Source organism: Nyctereutes procyonoides, unplaced genomic scaffold (assembly GCF_905146905.1).
Source record: "Nyctereutes procyonoides isolate TBG_1078 unplaced genomic scaffold, NYPRO_anot_genome, whole genome shotgun sequence".
In the NCBI taxonomy this organism is placed as follows: domain Eukaryota; kingdom Metazoa; phylum Chordata; class Mammalia; order Carnivora; family Canidae; genus Nyctereutes; species Nyctereutes procyonoides.
In genome coordinates, this window is record NW_026575131.1 from 58,037,500 (window position 1) to 58,054,862 (window position 17,363).

Genomic DNA, 17,363 nt, shown 5'->3' on the forward strand with positions numbered 1-17,363 from the left:
GCAAGTGCGCCGCTCGGGGTGCGGAGACGCCAAGCCCGGGGTGTTGGGTCCCTGCACCACGCCCGCCCCCCACCCACCGCCGGGCCGTGCTGGCCCGGACTCCAGATACGCTCCGGGGACCCGACTGTGATGGGGCGAGGAGGTCGCTCCCCCCCCCCCCCCCGAGCCGGTGCGGCCAGGTCCCCGCAAGCGGTGTCCCGGGAGTGTCCCAGGTGCGGGAGCCGAGCCGCCCCGCGGCGCCGAGCACGTGGTAGAGGCCCACGGGGTGGAGGGCCGTGGTTTGGGTAAACCAGTAGCCCGCCTCTGCGGAGGCCCCTGGGTGCGGAGGCATGGAATGAAGGCGCACAAATAAAAAACATCAACAAATGTTAATAAAAAGGGGAAAAAAGACATAACTCAAAATATACAAATAAAAGGTTGAAAAAAATAAAAGAAAAAGTGCACAAGTGCACAAGCAGACAGTTGCTCTGTAGGAATGTTGCCGGGTGAAGACCTGGGCCCGGACGGGCCACCTAAGCTACGGGCTCACTGACCTAAGCGCAATTCCCGCCATGATTTCTATGCGACTGTCCCACCTGCCACACGGGCCACTCACCTGGAAAGGGAAGTGAGCTTTGAATGTCGTCACGCGCCTCAAATTGAGATCGAAGCACATGGCAAAGACACAGAAAAAGGCTGAACCTGGCGGAGGCTGAGGAGAGGAAGGGCCCCTGCCCCTCTAGGCGCTTGACCTCCTGAGACCCCCCCCCCCACGCCGTGGATGAAGCCACCGCGGTGTCCCTGGGTGACAGGAGGGGAAACCTAGCAAGAGCAAGAGTCACCTGCCCCGGGGGAACTCAGACGGGTGCAGACTGTCAGGGCAACTTCCCCTCTGCCCACGAGGCTCCTGACTCAGCGTGGTGGCAGCGGAAGGAAAGGATGCTCTCGGCCGGGGGCGCGGAGGCCTGGTGACCAGAGAGAGTTGGGAAACCAGGGTCGCGGCTGCCGGAGGCAGGGGAGCCCCGTGCTGCAGATGGGAGCTGACTGGCCTTGTCCTGTAGGGTCAAGAGGCAAGCACACGCGTTGTGGGAAGTCTGGGGGGGAGGCATGGCCCTGTGGGGGGCGGGGCGGGTGGGATCTCTAGGGCCCAGGCGTCCCCCTGCCTCCGTAATCCACCACCAAAGCCTTTCCAGGGAGATGCCAGGAGACGGACAGGAGCCACCGGGGTTCTGCTGTGCCCGCACATGAGGGCGCTGCCCAAGGGTGTCCCGGCAGCCTGAGGGCCCCAGAACCCTGGAGCCACTGGGTCACCTGCGGCCGCCGCCTGAGCACCTGCGTTCCAACGCCGCAGTCCCAGGCCGGCCAGCAGGCAAGAGCCCACGCAGGGCCCCGGAGTGCCCATGCCTGGGCTCGAGTCCTGGCCCTGCTGCACCACCTTGTTTGAACCCTCCGTCTCCCCGGCTCTAAAACGGGGTCCCGGTCATGGCGCTTGCAGGAAGATTAAACTTCAGGCCTGGCACACACTGAGCTCGTGGTCTTATGACACGCAAAACCCTGGCTCCGTGTTCCCCTGCGCTCCCGGGTCCCGGCCTGCAGCCGGCACCCAGCAGGGGCCCGCTGATTATTCATGTGCCCGGGAACCCGCGGGCACCGGCTCCGTGCTGAGCACTGGCCTCTGTGATGCCGCTGACAGCTCGGAGCCGGGGGCGGCTGCAGAAGGAAAGAGGGTGCTGGGCCGCGGGGTGCTGTATGGGCTGGGACTCCCTCACAAAGGGATAGGGCCAGCCTCCCGACAAGCGGGGAAAGAGAAGGGACGGTGGGGAGGGCCCGAGCGGACCAGGGCCCCGGGGCGGGAGGCGGCTTGGCCCGCCCAGGGGAGCCAGTGATGATGAGCTCGGGGCGGCAGCAGGGCCCGCTGAGGACGGAGGAGGTGCCGTGGGTGCCTGTGCGTGCGCCAAGCCTCATCCAGTCCCGGAACCCCGGGCGGCAGGTTCTGCAATGTGTACGGAGAACTTATTTTTATTTTATTTTATTTTTAGATTTTATTTTTTTTTTATTTATTCATGAGAGACACAGAGACAGAGGCGGAGATGCAGGCAGAGGGAGAAGCAGGCTCCCTGCGGGGACCCTGTGTCCGGAGAAGCAAAGTGACCTACCCAGGGTCTCACAGGCAGCGGGGCCGGCTGCTTCTGGGGCCGCTGGGGCGACACCTCATGAACTTGTGCAGGCTGGATGGGTGGAAGGGTTTGTGGTGTCAACGAGCTAGGGGCTGGGCGTGGGAGGCACAGGTTTCCTGGATTCCCAGAGGCGGGACCAGCGTGCTCTCCAGGGGTCAGAGCAGGAATGGCTTGGAGTCACCTGTGAACCTTGATGGGGACAAGACTGGCTGGCACCCGAGTCCCTGGCCCCCCGACATCCAAGAGCCTTTGCACACAGGCTCCAGGGTTAATTGCTTGACACTCCGCTTGCACTGCCCGCTTCTGGGGCAGCCCAGCGCCAGCCTACTCCCGTCCGGTCCTCAAGGCCCTGGCTCAGATGCCCCCTCGCCCAGGAAGCCCCGTCTGCCCCCCCAGGCAGGGCCAGCCCCAGGAACCCATCCTTGGCTCAGTGTCACGGGGCTGGCGTCTGCATCCAGCCCTGTGGCCCCGTTTTCACGGCCCGCTGAGTGCTTCTCCACGCGTGTCCTTGCGTGCAGCAGGTGCTCAATGAGCGTGTGATGGAGGCGTAAATAGATGCGCGGTCGGGCTGGAATTGGCCTTAGGAACGATCCCGGCCTGTGCCTGGTGATCATCAAAGTTTTGCGGGTTAGTTTGTGGGGTGGGGGGAGGGCGTCAGGTTTCCTTCGCGCTCGAAAACCAGGCCACACGCGGCAGCCTCAGGCCGTGCTCCACGGGTCACGCTGCGCGCAGCCGGCCTGGGTCTCCCCTCCGCAGGCTGCGGGCCCGGGGCCTGCGGGACACCTGGGGACCTCATTAGGGCCCGGGCGTGCAGGCTCCCGCCGGGACGAGTAAGTGCGAGAAAGTGTGGCCGAGGAGCATCTCAGGCCTCAGGAAAGGGAGGAGGAAAGGCACGCAGGTGTCGTGCAAAGGCCCGGGGGCAACAACGCGGGGTCAGATCGGTGGCACGCGGGGTGGGGGAGCCGAGGAGGCAGGTCGGGGAAGAGGGGGGCTCCCGCCGGGGGGCTCCCCGCCCCAGCAGGCCGCGCCCCTCCGCCTCCTCCAGCCTCCCAGCCGGGCTCGTCCCCAGCCACACCCCCGCTCCCCGCCCGGGTATCTCGGCCCCGCCCCCCGCCCGGAGCCCCGCCCCCGCCAGAAGCCCCGCCCCCCGCCCGCGGCTCCGCGCGCGAGGCGCCCGGCCGAGTTTGTCCCTCGGCGACCACCGTCGCCCGGACGGCGCCCGCCGCGCGCGCCGCCCGCCTCGCTCCCGCGCGCTCCTCCGCCCCACGCTGTGCGTGCCGTGCGTGCCGTGCGTGAGCGTGCGTGAGCGTGCGTGAGCGTGCGCGGGCGCGTCGGCCGGCAAGGGAGCAGCAAACGGCCGGCGGCGGGCGCCGCGCGGGGGGCGGGCGGCGCGGAGGAGGCGGCAGTGGCCATGGCCGAGGCGTCGCCGCAGCCCGGACGGTACTTCTGCCACTGCTGCTCCGTCGAGATCGTGCCGCGCCTGCCGGTGAGGCCCGGGCCGGCGGCGGCGGCGGGAGCGCTCCCTCGGCCTGAGGCGGGCCGGCCCCGCCGGGGAAACTGAGGCCGCCGCGGCCGCGTGACCGGCGCCGGCGGAGGGGGCGGGGGCGGGGGCCTGGCGGCCGCGGCCTGGGGGCCCCGGGGCGGGCGCGGCGGCGACCTGTGGAGCGGCGCGCCCGGGCTCGGCCTGCGTCCCCGCGTCCCCGCGTCCCCGCGTCCCCGCGGGCTGGCGGCGGCGGCGGCGGCGGCGGGCGCTGCTCGTGCCGGGCCGGGGCTCCAGGGGCCGGGGCCCAGGTGCGCCGCACCTGCCGGGCCGCCCGACGTGCCCCGCGGCTCCCGGAAGCCCTGCGCCGCCGCTTCCGGCTGCTGCGCCCCGAGCCGGGCCCCGGCCCCCGGCGCCCCGACCCCCGACCCCCGACCCCCGACCCCCGGGCGCTGCGCGGCCACTTCCGGGTCGGCGGCCTGAGCCGCGGCCCCGACCTTTGTCCTCAGGGCCCAGGCTCGGGGACCGCGACGGCGCGGACGGGCAGCGGCGGTGAGCGCCGTCGGCCGGGGGCGCGCGCGCTCGGCTCGCGGGGAGGCGGCCGGCCCCGTGCCTGCCCTCGGGGCTTCCCCGCCGCGGCGCTCCGCTCCCGCCCGCAGGATGGGTCCGGGGAGCCCGCCCGGGGCCAGGCTGGCGGCCTCGCTGGGGCCGGGCGTGTGGGGGCAGGACCAGGCAGGCGGCCGGCTCGGAGGCCCGCGGGCTGCCGCGCGCGCCCAGACTCCTCCTCCCCTCCCCGGGACGCGGCGGGGGCGCCTCCCCGCCCGCCGGGCACCCCGCGGCCGCCTCCTGCGCCCTGCTCCGCGCTGAGCCGTCGTCCGCAGCTGGAGAGGCGAAGCGCGCGGCGGACCCCACCGGGTCCCTGGAGCGCAGAGCACGGAGCTGGGCCGGGCTCCGCGGACGCCCCCACCCCGCGCCTCCACTGGGTGCTCCAGGGAGGGCTGCTGCTGCTCAGGGTCTGACGTCAGCGGGGATGGAAGCAGGCTGAGCCCAAGAGGCGCTGGGTGCTGGGTGCTGGGTGCTGGGCAGGCCGCGCGCTGGGGCGCCCCCCTGAGCCGCGTGGGCCCGCTGGGGGCTGCCACGCGTGTGCGGTCAGGGGGTCCCAGTCCCCAGCAGCCGCGTCAGAAGCCCCCTGGGAAGACCGAGGAAGGTGGGCCCGGGTGGCCCTGGGCGGGAAGGCCGCGCACCCTGCCGGGCCCTGCCGAGGCTCCGCACCCCGGCACGCGGCAGCGGGCGCGACGCTCACGGGCGCTCCGCTCGGGGGACAGATGGGGTGTGAACGTGGGAAGTGGTGGCAGCTGCTGAGACCACAGCAAGAAAGTGCGGGGGGCGGGTCCCTCTGCGCAGTGGCAGCTGAGGCGGGCTGTGGGCAGCAGGTGCGCTCCTGGGGTCCGGGGGCTGGTGGGGCAGGGGAGTCCCACGTCTGCGTGTGGGCCCGAGCCTCAGTCCCTCCGGCTCGGCTCTGCACCTGGGTCCTCCCTGGGTCTGCACCGCTCTTGGAGTTCTGGCCCCTTGGGGCGCCCCTAGGGCCCACCTCACCCAGGGCAGACGATCTCGGGGGGGGGGGGGGGGCAGCCGCCGCTGTGACTCCGCCAGGGGGTCCCCCGTTTACCCGTACCTGCCTGGCCTGGGCGCTCCCTTGTCTGCACCCCGTGTGCTCCTTGTCACTCAGGACGGGTTAGTGCACCTCTTAGGCGCATCATCGGGTGGGGTCGTCCCCTCGCCTCCCCCTGCCCTCCTCTTACGAGCAGTTCACGGTGAGGAGCCATTGGTTAGACACGGGTGCTCGCGAGTTAGGGCGGGCGAGCACGGGCTGCCCCCACCTGGACGCAGGCTCGGGACCCGCTCCATCGGGGGTCTCCTCGCTTGGCTGCTCGGGCCAACCAAAGCCTTTGGGGCATGCAGAGCGCGGGGACACCCCCGGATCTGGTCCCTTCCCCGCTGCCTGCGAGCAGAGGCTGGAGCCTGCCTGAAATCCTGCACCAGGTGGTCCACGGCTCAGACGGGCACATCTGGGTTCAGGGCGTGGGGCTTGCTCGGGGTAGAGGGCACGGAGGCCGGGCCCTGCCCACGGCCAGCAGAGGAGCCACAGCCCTCTGGTCCTCAGTGGCCACGGACTCCAGGGCTCTGGGCTTGAGGCCGTCCTCCGTTTACAGGTGGGGAGACCGAGGCTCGCAGCCAGGAGGTGACGTTTGAGCAGAGACCCGGCTTTGGAGAGGGGGCGAGCCAGGTAGCTATCTGGGGGAGAACGCTCCGCAGAGGGCCTGGTGCGCAGGCCCTGAGAAGAGGGCAGGGGAGCGGGAGCGGCCGGCTGGGGTGCCCACAGGGCAGAGTGCAGAGCAGGGAGCGGGACCAGGGGCTCGTGCGCCGGGGGACGCTCAGGAGCCGCCGCAAGCCCCGGCAGCTCCGCTCCGGCCCCTCAGCCTTGCCCAGGTGGCGCGGGGCTGGGGACAGGCGGCGTGCTCGGGGGACGCAGGGGCCACTGCTCACGGAGGCCCCCGGCTGACAGGCAGGTGTGGGCAGGTGGGCTCCGCGAGGAAACGGGGAGAGCCCGCGCCTTCTCACCAGCCCTGGGCCGAGGGGAGCCCCAGGCAGACGCCTCCACGTGCCGCCTGCCCAGGCCGGTCCCCCCGTGTGCAGCAGAGCTGCCCCCACGGCCCCACTTAGAGGGGCGCAGGTCACTGTCCTCACTGCTCCTCCTCACAGCCTTGTTGAGACACCGCCCACCTGTGCACAGGGTGCGCGTCTGTGCTTTCTGTACACGCGGGAGTCGTGCACCCACCAGCCTATCCAGTTCCGGAACATTCCATCACCCCAAGGGCACCCCGTCCCCATCAGTCATCCCCCGGCCCCCCCGGCCCTCTCCCCGTGCGTGGACGAGCCCGTCCTGGACGTGTCACACGCGTGGACTCGCACCCCGAGGGGCCTCCTGTGTCTGGTTCCCTCCCCGAGCGTCGGGGGCTGGGGTCCGTCCCCGGGGTGGCGTCTTGGGGGGGCCTCGCTCCCGCGGGCGACCGAGTGATGCTCTTGCGCATGGCTGGGCCACATCCCCGTGGACGTGTGATGGGTTTTGTGTGACGTGTGTCCTTGTGCCCCCCGGGCACATGGGCAGCTGCAGAACTGTGGGGTCGGTCGATGACTCCGCGTGCGGCTCTTCCAGGGACCACGGGGCTGTGTCCGAAGCGGCTGCCCCGGGTCACGGCCCCCCGCCTGGTGGGGTTCTGATGGCTCCGCGTCCTCGCATCCTCGCGCCACTTGTCATCGTGTGTTGCGGGCAGGCCGCGTGTCCCGGGTTCTGGGGTGCGGTGCCTGGGCCCAGGGCGCTGGGCGGCCTCCGTCGTGTCTTTGGAGACCTGCGTGTTGGTTCTTGAGCCGTTTTTAGTTGGGTTGTTTGTACCTCGGTCGATGAATTACCAGGGTGTGTGTGTATCTGGGATTCAGTTCCCACGGCCTATGCAGCTCTTGCTACCCTCCCCCCGGGCTCAGACCCCTTTGGGGGCCCCTTTGCCTTCGGCAGCGCGGGGAGTGCAGGGGTCGCGGCCTGTGCTGCGGTGGCACCCGCTGCCCTGATGGAGGTGAGGTGCCTGGCGCTCCTGGATGTCAGCAGGGAAGGGCCAGGCTGAGCCGCGGTGTTGCTCCCCCGGGGGACGGTCACAGCCCCTGTGCCCTGTGCCCGTGGCCCCCCTGGGACGGTCAGCGCCCCCTTCTCTCCCACCGGGGTGAGCGCTTCTGAAAGTCCCCGAAGGTAGAGCTGAGCTGTCTTCCCGACCCTGCGGCTCTGGGACCCTCACGGGTGTGGGCTTGGGCTTGTTTCTGGGAACCAGAGGTGGGGTCTGGTGTTTCCCACCTCGCTGCCCCTGGGCCGGCCCCCCAGCCTCCAGTCAGGACATCTCCGTCTCCCCCGTCTGACCAGTGGGGGGTGGGGAGCCGGGAAGGGCGTGGCCAGTGGGGATGGGGTCACAGGCTCTGTGCTGGGGCTGCAGGAATGTTCCAGAAGTGCCGTCATGGGACGCCCACAGGCCGGTCCCTTTGCCTGGGTGGCACTTCCAGCCTCCGTGGTCACCTTCCTGGGACATGAGCTCCTGGGGCCCCAAGGTCAGTCGTGCGACCCTCCCAGGAGCTTGGGGCGGGTGCTTCTGTGTGCACGTGGGGGCTGCTCCGTGGACCCCGTTTGGTACAGGCCTTGTCAGAGCCTTCGGCAGCTGGTGCGGTGGACTGTGGCGGGGTCCCCTGCAGCAGAGGCGGGTCCAGGGGCTCCAGGCCTGGAGACCCAGCGGCCGTCGCCCCGGGTGATGGGTGCCCGTGCCCCGCCGAGGCCGCCCCGTGGGTCTGACCCTGGCCTTGAGCGGTTTCCCAGGTGCTTGTGGAGCGTGTCCTGCACTGAGTCCGCGGCCCCTCCGGCCCGGCGCTCACCCGCCCTCTCCTCCGCAGGATTACATCTGCCCCAGATGCGAGTCTGGTTTCATTGAGGAGCTTCCAGAAGAGACCAGGTAACGCGGCCCAGGTGCACGCGGCCCGACCCAGGCCCCTGGGGTGGTTCAGGTCTGTGGGCAGAGCCCAGATGGGCCACGTGGGGGGGCAGCCCCGAGGCCGGGGGACCCCCTGCTGACTTGCGCCGTCCTCCCAGGAGCACAGAGAACGGGTCCGCACCCTCCACGGCCCCCACGGACCAGAGCAGGCCGCCGTTCGAGGTGAGTCGGCCCCAGACCGCAGACCGCAGGCTTCACTCCAGGCAGCTGCCCTCCCCTGTGCCCCCTGCCCTCCTCTACCCCCTTCCCCCGTCAGGCTGTCCCTTGGGCCTGACCCTTGACTATTGTCCCTTGACCCTTGGGGACTCTCCTCCCTCCTTTGTCCCGCACACACCGAGGCTCCCCTGGTGCGTCCCCCTCCCTCCGAGCCCCGAGCCTGGGACCGCGCCCCGTGGCGCCCGGAGGAGACGTGGGGTCCGGGCGAGGGCCTGCTGCCCTGCCCGTGATCACGGCCCTCCTCCCCACAGAACGTGGACCAGCACCTGTTCACGCTGCCGCAGGGCTACGGGCAGTTTGCTTTCGGCATCTTTGACGACAGCTTCGAGATCCCCACGTTCCCCCCTGGGGTGCAGGCCGAAGAGGGCAGGGACCCCGAGAGCCGGCGGGAGAGAGAGCAACACTCCCGGCACCGGTATGGCGCCCGGCAGCCCCGCGCTCGCCTCACCGCACGGCGGGCCACCGGCCGGCACGAAGGCGTCCCCACGCTGGAAGGGTGAGGGCACGAGGGGGCCGCCGGCGGGGGCGCTCCTGGGAGTCTGGCGGCCTGCCCCATCCCGACTCGGCGGACTGGCCGTGTGCCCTTCTGAGGGTCCTGGGGGCCCCGGGGGGGGGCCCTGAGCGAGGCCCCTGGTCCGTGCCGTGCCCCGTCCTTCCGGGCTGTCCCTGCCCGTCCCCCCCCCCCCCCCCCCACGCCATGGCTGAGACTTGTCCGCTCACATCTGGGTCCCGGTGTCCCAGCGGCAGGCGAGCAGGGTGGTGCCGGCGTCTCCGCTCCTCGGCCCGAGCTCCCTCCGTGCTGCGGGCTGAGGCTTGTTCCGTGGAGGCCCCACCCCCAGCGGGGACGGCCCGGCCGCCAGCGTCCTCACAGGTGCAGCCTGGCCCGTCCCCGTGGGCTCAGACGCACAGGGCCCCGCCCGGGAGGGCGCTGACCACAGGCCCGGCCCCCGCTCTGTTCCAGGATCATCCAGCAGCTGGTCAACGGCATCATCACTCCCGCCAGCATCCCCAGCCTGGGCCTGGGCCCCTGGTGAGTAGGGGGGCGGGTCCCCTGGGGCCCTCCCCGGCCCCTCCGCCACTTGAACCCCAGACCTCTCTGCCCAGGGGTGTCCTGCACTCAAACCCGATGGACTACGCCTGGGGGGCCAACGGCCTGGATGCCATCATCACGCAGGTACAGGGTGGCCGCCCCGCAGTGGGCACCGGGGAGTCGCCATCTCCCTGTGCTGAGGATGAGATGCGGGACGGGCCATGCTCCAGGGGACGAGGGTCCCCGGGGTGGGTGCCCTGCCCCAGCCGCCCTGGGGTGCCTGTGAACCTCCACATCCTGAGCCCCCCCCGGGCGGGGGGTGGGGGCCTGGCTCTCGGTGCCGGGAGGGGTCGAGCTGTCCGCAGGGCCGCCGCCCCCTGGGTTCGAGGTGGCCCTGACGGGACAAGCAGAAGCGCGGGTAGGAGCACGGGGCTCGGCTTCAGGGGGGTCTGAGGACCAGCCTTGGTGCTTTTGCAGGTAACCCGGCCTTGATCTCAGGGCCCTGCGGGGCGAGGGGCCGCGCCTGCCTGCCGAGCTCCCGGCACTCTGGCCTCTTGTCTTTCAGCTCCTCAATCAGTTTGAAAACACAGGCCCCCCGCCTGCAGACAAAGAGAAAATCCAGGCCCTCCCCACCGTCCCCGTCACCGAGGAACACGTAGGTGTGTGGCTCTCGGCCGCGGGGCCGCGGTCCCTGTCCCGACACCGTCCCCTCCCCAGGACACGGGGCTCGGGAGTCCGCCCCGCGTGCCCCAGGGCTGCCCCGCGGGTCTCGGGCTGTCACAGGCTCCCTGCCCCGCAGGCTCCGGGCTGGAGTGCCCCGTGTGCAAGGACGACTACGGGCTGGGGGAGCGCGTGCGGCAGCTGCCCTGCAGCCACCTCTTCCACGACGGCTGCATCGTGCCCTGGCTGCAGCAGGTGAGCCCCTGGGCCGCGGCCTCTGGGCCCCCACCCCGCGCTCGGCCTCTGAACCGCCCCCCCCTCTGTCCCCACAAAGCACGACAGCTGCCCTGTGTGCCGGAAAAGCCTCACGGGACAGAACACAGCCACCAACCCCCGGGCCTGACCGGCGTGAGCTTCTCGTCCTCCTCGTCGTCGTCGTCCTCCAGCTCGCCGAGCAACGAAAACCCAGCCGGCAACTCCTGAGCCCCTCGCCCCGCCCCCCTCCGGCCGCCCCCGGTGAGCACAGGACCTCGCGCCCCAGGCCCTGCGGGGCGGTGGGGGGCGCCGCGGAGCTGGAGCCTGGAGGTGCCCCCACCCGCCTCGGCGCCCACACCACCCCCGCTGCGGGCAGAGACTCGGAGGACCGCCGCCTCCAGGCTGGAGAGAGCTCAGGCCTCCCCGAGGGGCGTCAGGCGCAGGGGCCTGGGCACACGGCGCCCCCGGCTCCCCCACCCGTTTGTCTCTAACCTCACCCTCCACACAGTCCACGGCGGAAAGGTTTTTATAATTTTAAATTATTACTGCTTTGAAATAAATGGACGTTTTAGCTCACGTGCGGCCCTGCATGATCTGTGGAAAGACCGGGTGGAGCCGCTAGGCCGGGGTCTCCGCGATGCCCGGACAGGCCACCAGGCCCCAAGCCAAGCGCAGGGGGCTCGGGACCACAGGACGACCAGCAACACAACAAAACTGCTCCGACAGACGTTTTTTAAAGGAAAAAAATATGTGTATCTTGAAAGCTATTTAAAAATACACCTACTTAGAAACAAGCGGGTGCTCGGTGTTTTCCTTCTGTGCGGCGCTGGGGGGGCCGAGCTGTGCGGCCCCGAGGTCGCGCCTTCGCCAGCTCCGTGGCCGCGGACCCGCCTGGGAGCCGCCCCGCCCGCGACAGCCGCCGAGGTTGCAGAGCTTCACCGAGGGCCCCGGCCCCACCCAGCGCCCCTCCAGCACGTGCTCCCCGACCTCATCCTCCAGGTGCAGGGTGGCTGCTGGGGGTGGGAGCCCCCAGGACCGTCGCCCTCCCGGCGCGGCGTGCTCCCGGCCCACGGTGGCAGGGCTCGGGGTGCTGGGAGGGAGCAGCCCCGCGGCCCCTCGGCCTGCACGGGGCCCCCTGCACCACCCGCCCTGCCTGCCCCGCCCCACGGTCACCGCCGGAGCTGCTGGAGACCCGCGTGCGCGTGTGTGTGCTCCGGTGGGACGCCACCGCTCACGCGGGTGCTCTGATGGCCTCAGAAGTCCTAAAACCCAGGGGCAGGCAGGACTGGTCACCCCCCCCCAGGGCCCCAGGGAGACCCCCCTGCTCCCCACCTTCCAGGGGCGTTCCCTCCCCCGCCCGCGGCCCCTGCTCCGTCACCACCAGCCTCGCGGGGTCTGCCCGTGTCTGGGGCTCTCCCCCTCGGGGGGACCCCCCCAGGACCCCAGGTCACCCCCACCTCCCGGGACCAGGATGGAGACCTGTCACCCCGTGGCACTTCCGTGTTGCCCCTCCCCCAGCCTCCAACACCCCAACGGGTTCCCACCTCCCAGCCGCCTCGGCCGCGTCCCAGCCCTTCTGGGGACCGACCCCTGGCCACATCCTTCAGGCTCCGGCCCGGGCGGAGCGTTTCTGGGGCGTCCGTGCCCCCCGCTTGTGACTGGACACCTGTGGCCTCTGCTCAGCTCGGCGTCCGCCTGTCCCCAGACTCGGGAGCTCCCGGGAGTCAGGCAGGCAGGTGCCCGGCCCAGCACGCGGCGGCCGCCCCGGGAGCGCTTGGAAACGGGGAGTGACCCGACGTGCTGGGCCGCGCCCCGGGCCACGCGGCTCAGACCCCTCGTGGAAGCCCTGGCGGCCTCAGGAGACCAGGACGGGCAGGAAGTGGGTGGACAGGTGGTGCCGCTGTGTCCGGCCACCACGCCGCGGGGCCCCCTGCCCGTCCAGCGCCAGGAACATGGGCCGACCGCGGTGGCGCCAGCGGAGCGAGGCGTACGTGTTGTAGCCGTTCTCCTCGATGCGCTCCTGGAACCTGCAGTGGGCAGTGTAGACCCGCTTCGGGGGGTCGGGCGTGTGAGGTGGGCCACGGGCACCCCCCCCCCCCCGGCAGACACCCGGCCGCCCGCCGGCCCCGCGCGCGGCACTCACCGACCCGTACGGGTGCCCCCCGCGGTTCATGGCCACGTAGAAGCCCGTGTGCACAGCCTTGAGGGCCACGACGCCCACGCGGATGGAGCGGATCTCGATGATGCCTGGGGGGAGGCTGGGGGTCAGCCAGGGCCTGCCCCCCCGGCCCCAGCGCTCCTGTTGGCTCATGGGTCATCCAGGCCTCCTGGGGGCTGGGCCCCGAGCGCGGACACGGGGGAGCCACAGGCCCTGCCAGGAGGGGCCGGGAGCACCCGGGGGTGCGGGGGCAGAAAGGTGGGAGGACGTCAGCGGGGAGGGGCCCAAGGGCCTGGGAGCCGCAGCCGAGTGCAGGGGAGGGAGGGCTTTGGGGTGGGGGGCGCCTGGAGCTCCGCTGTCACAGCAGGTGATAAACAGGACAGGCAGGATGGGTGTGGGTGCCGGCCACACCGGCGGTGCACGGCCTCCCGCCCTGGCCATCCCGGCTGGGGACACGGAGCTCCGGATGGCGGGGGACATGGGGTGCTCAGGGAGCCCCAACCGCACCCCACAACCCCGGTGGGGGGTGCTGACCGTGCCCACTCCCCAGAGAGGGAAACTGAGGCCTGGGACGTGCCAGAGCCAGTGTGGGGCCCCATCGGCAGGCGGGGGAGCCCCTGGGAGCCTTCCCCATGGCTCCCCCTGTCCCCGCTGCCCAGTGTGCAGACCTGAGGGGTGAGGAGTCTCCCACACCCGGGCCCCGCCGTGTACCAGGGGCTAATCTGGAGTCGAGGCTTTGCCCTCCGGTCTGCAGCCTGGACTTGGATGCCTCAGGCGATGGGGAGCTCACCCCACGCAGCATGGGGCCTCTGTACCCGCGACCTCCCCCGTCAGGCACCCGGCTCCTCTCGCGCAGTCAGCTTCTGTCTGCAGGAGAGCCCACCCAGGCCCACCTCCTCGGGGACCCCAGGCCCCTCAGATTAAGCTGCACCAGGACCTCACCCTATTTTCATTTGACTCGCACCCTATGTGGCCTCCTGTGAAATGACCCTGTTAGCTGATCGCGTGTGTAACCGCTTTGCCCTCTGCTGTGGGAGCCTCTCGAGGGCGGGCTGGTCACGGCGACCTCCCTGCGCCCACTGCAGCACACGGGAGCCACCCAGTCAATGACCGCAGAAGTAGGGAAGGAGAGGAGGGCTCCACACGCCCACCCCACAGAGCTCCCCCGCGAGGCCTCGCACCCCGCGAGTCACCACCCGCGAGTCACCACCACTGCTGCCCAGATGGGGAACCCGAGGCTCCGAGAGACGCAGCGCCCGTCCCGAGTCACCCGGAGGCCCGGGCCCCACAGCCGGCCTGGAGCCACCTGCCAGCCGGTGCCCACCAGCGATGCACCGGCCCAGCCAGTCCCCTCGTCATCGCCCCTGTCCGGTGCGCCTAATGAGAGCCCTGGGAGCCCGATGAAAGCAGCTGCAAGGGCAGGGGGTGATTATCTGCCCTAATGGTGGTGATTCAGGCAGTGGCCATGATTACACCCCCCGCCCCGCTGCCCAGCCCGGCCCCGGAGCTCCCGGCAGATGGGCCCGCAGGGGCACGGCCCGCCGCAGGTGCCCGGGCTCCTCCGCCCCCTCTGCTCGTGCCTCCTCGCCTGCATACATTCCACAAACACTTATTGAGTGCCTCCTGTTTGCTGGGCAGGGCGTCAGCGCGGTGACTCCAACCGACAAGGTTCTGGGCGTTAAGGAGCGCCAGCAACACCCCGACGCCCACGCCAGCCGGGTGACCCTGGGGCCGTGGTCTGCCCTCTCTGGGCCTCGGCCACCTAGAGGGTGTGTGGGAACAAACAGAGGGGCCCCCACCCGGGCGGGTTCTGAGCTTGGGCGCGGCGCGGACCCCAGCTCTGCTCCCAGCTCCCGGTGTCCCCGGGACCTGGGGGGGCTTCGCTCGGCCCAGGCGCCCAGGGACCCTGCCTCACCTATTCGGCAAACACCTTTCTCTGCTGCTGGAGCCAGGCCCGGAGCCGGGAGCGTTCCCTCCGCTGTCCAACCCTCCAGCGCCTGCGCCGGGCCCATTTCACAGCTGGGGAAACCGAGGCCCCAGCCGGGAGCGGCTGGGCCGACGCCGCACACCCCGCGGGACGACGACCGGCGGGTCCCCCCCACGGCTGCGGCCCCGCCCGCCCGCCGGCCCCGAACTCACTGTCCGCGCCGTGGCGCCAGCGGGTGCCCTGCACGCGGCCGCCGGGGTCCACGCGCAGGAAGAAGCGGGTGGACGAGAAGAGGCGCCGCCAGCGCACGTCGCCCTCCAGGTGCGGGTAGCTGCGCGGCCTCCGCGGGCCGCCCGGGGTCCCCGCGGCGCCCGGCGCCCGAGCCAGCAGCAGCCACGCCAGCCCCAGCCACAGGCGGCCGCGCATCGCCCCGCGCCCCGCGCCCCGCTCGCCGCCCGCTCTCGCCGCCCCCCGCGCGGCCGCGGCTCGGCCATCGCCGGGGGGCGGGGCCACGCGGGGCCGGCCGGCGCGGGCCAATAGGGAGGCAGGGGCGGGGCCTGCGCCCAGGGGGGCGGGGCGGAACCGCGGTCGGGGGCCGGCGGTGGGCGGGGCCTGCGCCAGGGGGCGGGGCGGAACCGCGGTCGGGGGCCGGTGGTGGGCGGGGCCTGCGCCAGGGGGCGGGGCGGAACCGCGGTCGGGGGCCGGCGGTGGGCGGGGCCTGCGCCAGGGGGCGGGGCGAGGGCGGGGCCAGTCGGGAACTGTCTTGCTTCCGCGCGTGTTTGTCTTGCGGGGCGGGGAGGCCGGTGCGTGTCCGTGAGTCACCGGCTTAGCCTGCAGGGGCTGCGGGGTCGTGGGTGTGAGACAGGCGGGCCCGCAGGGACACGGAGGGACACGGGACACAGCGCCGGGGGAGCCCGAGACCCGGGAGGGGCGGAGCTGCCAGGGGTCGTGCCCGGTGGACTCGCCTGGCCCCAGGCTGGAGCCCCCTAGAGCCAGGCCCCAGGGAGCGAGCGACCCCAGGGACCGCCGGGCGCACCGGGGTTGGGCGGGGGACGGGAGCGGTGCCGCGCTCGCGAGCCCGTCTGTGGCCGGCTGACCCGGGCGCGGATGATGGCTGGGGCGGGCCCTGAACCCAGCGTCCAGAGCTGCATGGCCCGGGAGGGTGGCTCCATCGACAGCCATCCCCGCTCATGACTAGACACACCCAGGCCCGCTGGGAGCCACCCCGCGGCCCGGATCCTGCGAGGGGCGCACCGAGCCTCCCCAGACAGAGCCCAGCGATGTCATTGACAGGTGGGGACACGGGGGTGGGTGGGTCAGCAGCTGCCCCAGGCCGCACACAGGACACACCCCAGGGCTCCACTGCTCCTCTGCTCAGCAGGCCCAGGTGGCACCGTAAGCATCACCCAGGTGAAGCCGAGGGGACAGGCCTGGCCTGGTGCAGTGCTGGAGGGCGGAGTGGGCCGCCTGGCAGCTGGGGAGCCTTGGCCCACTCTGGGGACTCCCTGACCCTCCTTCCTGGGCGCAGGCGGGCCTCCTACGGGCTGTGCCCGAGCCCCGGGGCCTGGGCACGGAGATGGGAGTGCATGTCCCCCCCACCCCCACCCCGAGCCTCGCGCTGCCTCTGGAAGGTGGGCCGGAGGATGGAGGGCGGCGACGCGCAAGCTCGCTGGGCACAGACTCCTAACATCCTGATTCCCAGCAGCCAGAAACTCCCCTTCCTGGAGTGTCCCCGCCCTGCCCCCAGGACGACAGTGCTGGGGGCTCTGTGAGGTGGGGGTGGACCCACGCCCAGGAAGCTGTCCTGCCCCGGGTGCTGTTGGAGCTTAATAACAGCTTCATTGAAATATAATTCACATACCTCACAGTGCGCCCAGGTAAGCCTGCAACTCCGTGTTTTCAAGGTGGCGGCGTCAGCCATCACCTCTATCCAGTTCCAGAACATTCCATCGCCCCAAAAGGAAGTCCTGTCGCCATCCGCCCTCATCCCCATCTGCACCTCCAGCCCCTCCCCCCGGCCCCAACTCCCACCCCTACCTCCATGAGCCCCCTCCCTGCCCTGCACGTGTCACACGCGAGGACTCCCAGCCCGTGGGGCCTCCTGTGTCTGGTCCCCTCCCTGAGCGTGTGGGCTCGGGTCCGTCCCCGGGGCACGTGGGGGCCTTGCTCCTGCACGGGGTCCAGGGACTGTATCATTTATCTATTGACACTTGGTCATTTCTATCTTTTGGCTGCTGTGGATTGTGTCGCCGTGGACGTGGGTGTACTGGTTTCTACGTGGACGCGGTTTCCTTTGTCCCGCGTGTACGTAGAGAAGTAGACCTGCTGGGTCAGGGTGGACCTCTGAGCCGCCAGCCCGCCTCCTGACCACCCGCCGCGCCGCGGCCCGCGTGGGCACATCCTGCAGCTCGTCTTCACCGGGCAGAGCGGAGAGACGGTGCGCGACCTCGGGAGACGCGACGCCTATGGAGTGGGTGTGAGGACAGCGCTGTGAGCATTGCTGCCACGTGGCCCATGACGCGCCACTGTCTCTCGGCTCCGCAGCAGGTTCCCCAGGGAATAAACACGACACTGTGCGCGAACCACTGTGCGGTGGGAGGCGGCAGGGCGGGTGTGTCGGCCATGGGTGGCGGTGCCAGGGGCTCGGGGGACACGGACACCCGAGCTGAATTCTTGACATGCGCCCTTGTGACATCTCACCTCAGGAAACACGCGCTGGGACCTTTCCACGTAGCGGATGCATGAGAGTAGGCTGCAGGGATGGTGCGGCCCCACCTCGGGGCACAGGCCGTGTCTGCTGCAGGCAAGGTGGTCTGGGGTTTTTTAAAGATTTTATTTATTCATGAGAGACCCAGGCAGAGGGAGAAGCAGGCTCCCCGCGGGGGGCCCGGCGTG

The 17,363-nt window shown here is 71.1% G+C and overlaps 2 protein-coding genes across 6 annotated transcripts; one reads left to right on the forward strand and one right to left on the reverse strand.

The window, feature by feature from the left end:
- Window positions 1-3,403: 3,403 nt before the first annotated feature.
- On the forward strand, window positions 3,404-10,959 carry RNF126 (ring finger protein 126). Of its 4 annotated transcripts, none has more exons than XM_055343998.1 (9): window positions 3,404-3,642; window positions 8,125-8,183; window positions 8,321-8,384; window positions 8,690-8,853; window positions 9,400-9,468; window positions 9,543-9,612; window positions 10,034-10,127; window positions 10,268-10,383; window positions 10,463-10,959. In XM_055343998.1, the coding sequence occupies exons 1-9, from the start codon at window positions 3,568-3,570 to the stop codon at window positions 10,529-10,531; spliced, it is 780 nt and encodes a 259-aa protein (XP_055199973.1). In that variant the 5' UTR covers window positions 3,404-3,567; the 3' UTR covers window positions 10,532-10,959. The 4 variants fall into 4 exon arrangements, with proteins under 4 accessions (XP_055199973.1, XP_055199970.1, XP_055199969.1 ...); XM_055343995.1 differs by having other exon boundaries at window positions 3,407-3,642; window positions 8,690-8,934; XM_055343994.1 differs by lacking the exon at window positions 3,404-3,642 and adding an exon at window positions 5,932-7,788 and having other exon boundaries at window positions 8,690-8,934.
- Window positions 10,960-11,888: 929 nt separating this feature from the next.
- Window positions 11,889-14,909, reverse strand: FGF22 (fibroblast growth factor 22). 2 transcript variants are annotated; one of them, XM_055343999.1, is made up of 3 exons: window positions 14,681-14,909; window positions 12,527-12,630; window positions 11,889-12,410 (listed from the first exon to the last, which is right to left on the reverse strand). In XM_055343999.1, exons 1-3 carry the CDS (start codon window positions 14,892-14,894, stop codon window positions 12,210-12,212), a joined length of 519 nt encoding a protein of 172 aa, XP_055199974.1. In that variant the 5' UTR covers window positions 14,895-14,909; the 3' UTR covers window positions 11,889-12,209. The 2 variants fall into 2 exon arrangements, with proteins under 2 accessions (XP_055199974.1, XP_055199975.1); XM_055344000.1 differs by having other exon boundaries at window positions 11,890-12,433.
- Between the last annotated feature and the right edge of the window lie 2,454 nt (window positions 14,910-17,363).

Excerpts from the sequence above, each read along its gene's own strand:
- RNF126 (XM_055343994.1), top strand. The coding sequence starts at position 7,645 with ATGGGGTCACAGGCTCTGTGCTGGGGCTGCAGGAATGTTCCAGAAGTG. Across the intron at positions 9,469-9,542 it reads AGCCTGGGCCTGGGCCCCTG|GGGTGTCCTGCACTCAAACC; the intron begins GTGAGTAGGGGG and ends CTCTCTGCCCAG. Across the intron at positions 9,613-10,033 it reads TGGATGCCATCATCACGCAG|CTCCTCAATCAGTTTGAAAA; the intron begins GTACAGGGTGGC and ends CTTGTCTTTCAG.
- FGF22 (XM_055343999.1), bottom strand. The coding sequence starts at position 14,894 with ATGCGCGGCCGCCTGTGGCTGGGGCTGGCGTGGCTGCTGCTGGCTCGG. Across the intron at positions 12,631-14,680 it reads CTGGCGCCACGGCGCGGACA|GCATCATCGAGATCCGCTCC; the intron begins GTGAGTTCGGGG and ends GCCTCCCCCCAG. Across the intron at positions 12,411-12,526 it reads GGGGGCACCCGTACGGGTCG|GTTCCAGGAGCGCATCGAGG; the intron begins GTGAGTGCCGCG and ends TGCCCACTGCAG.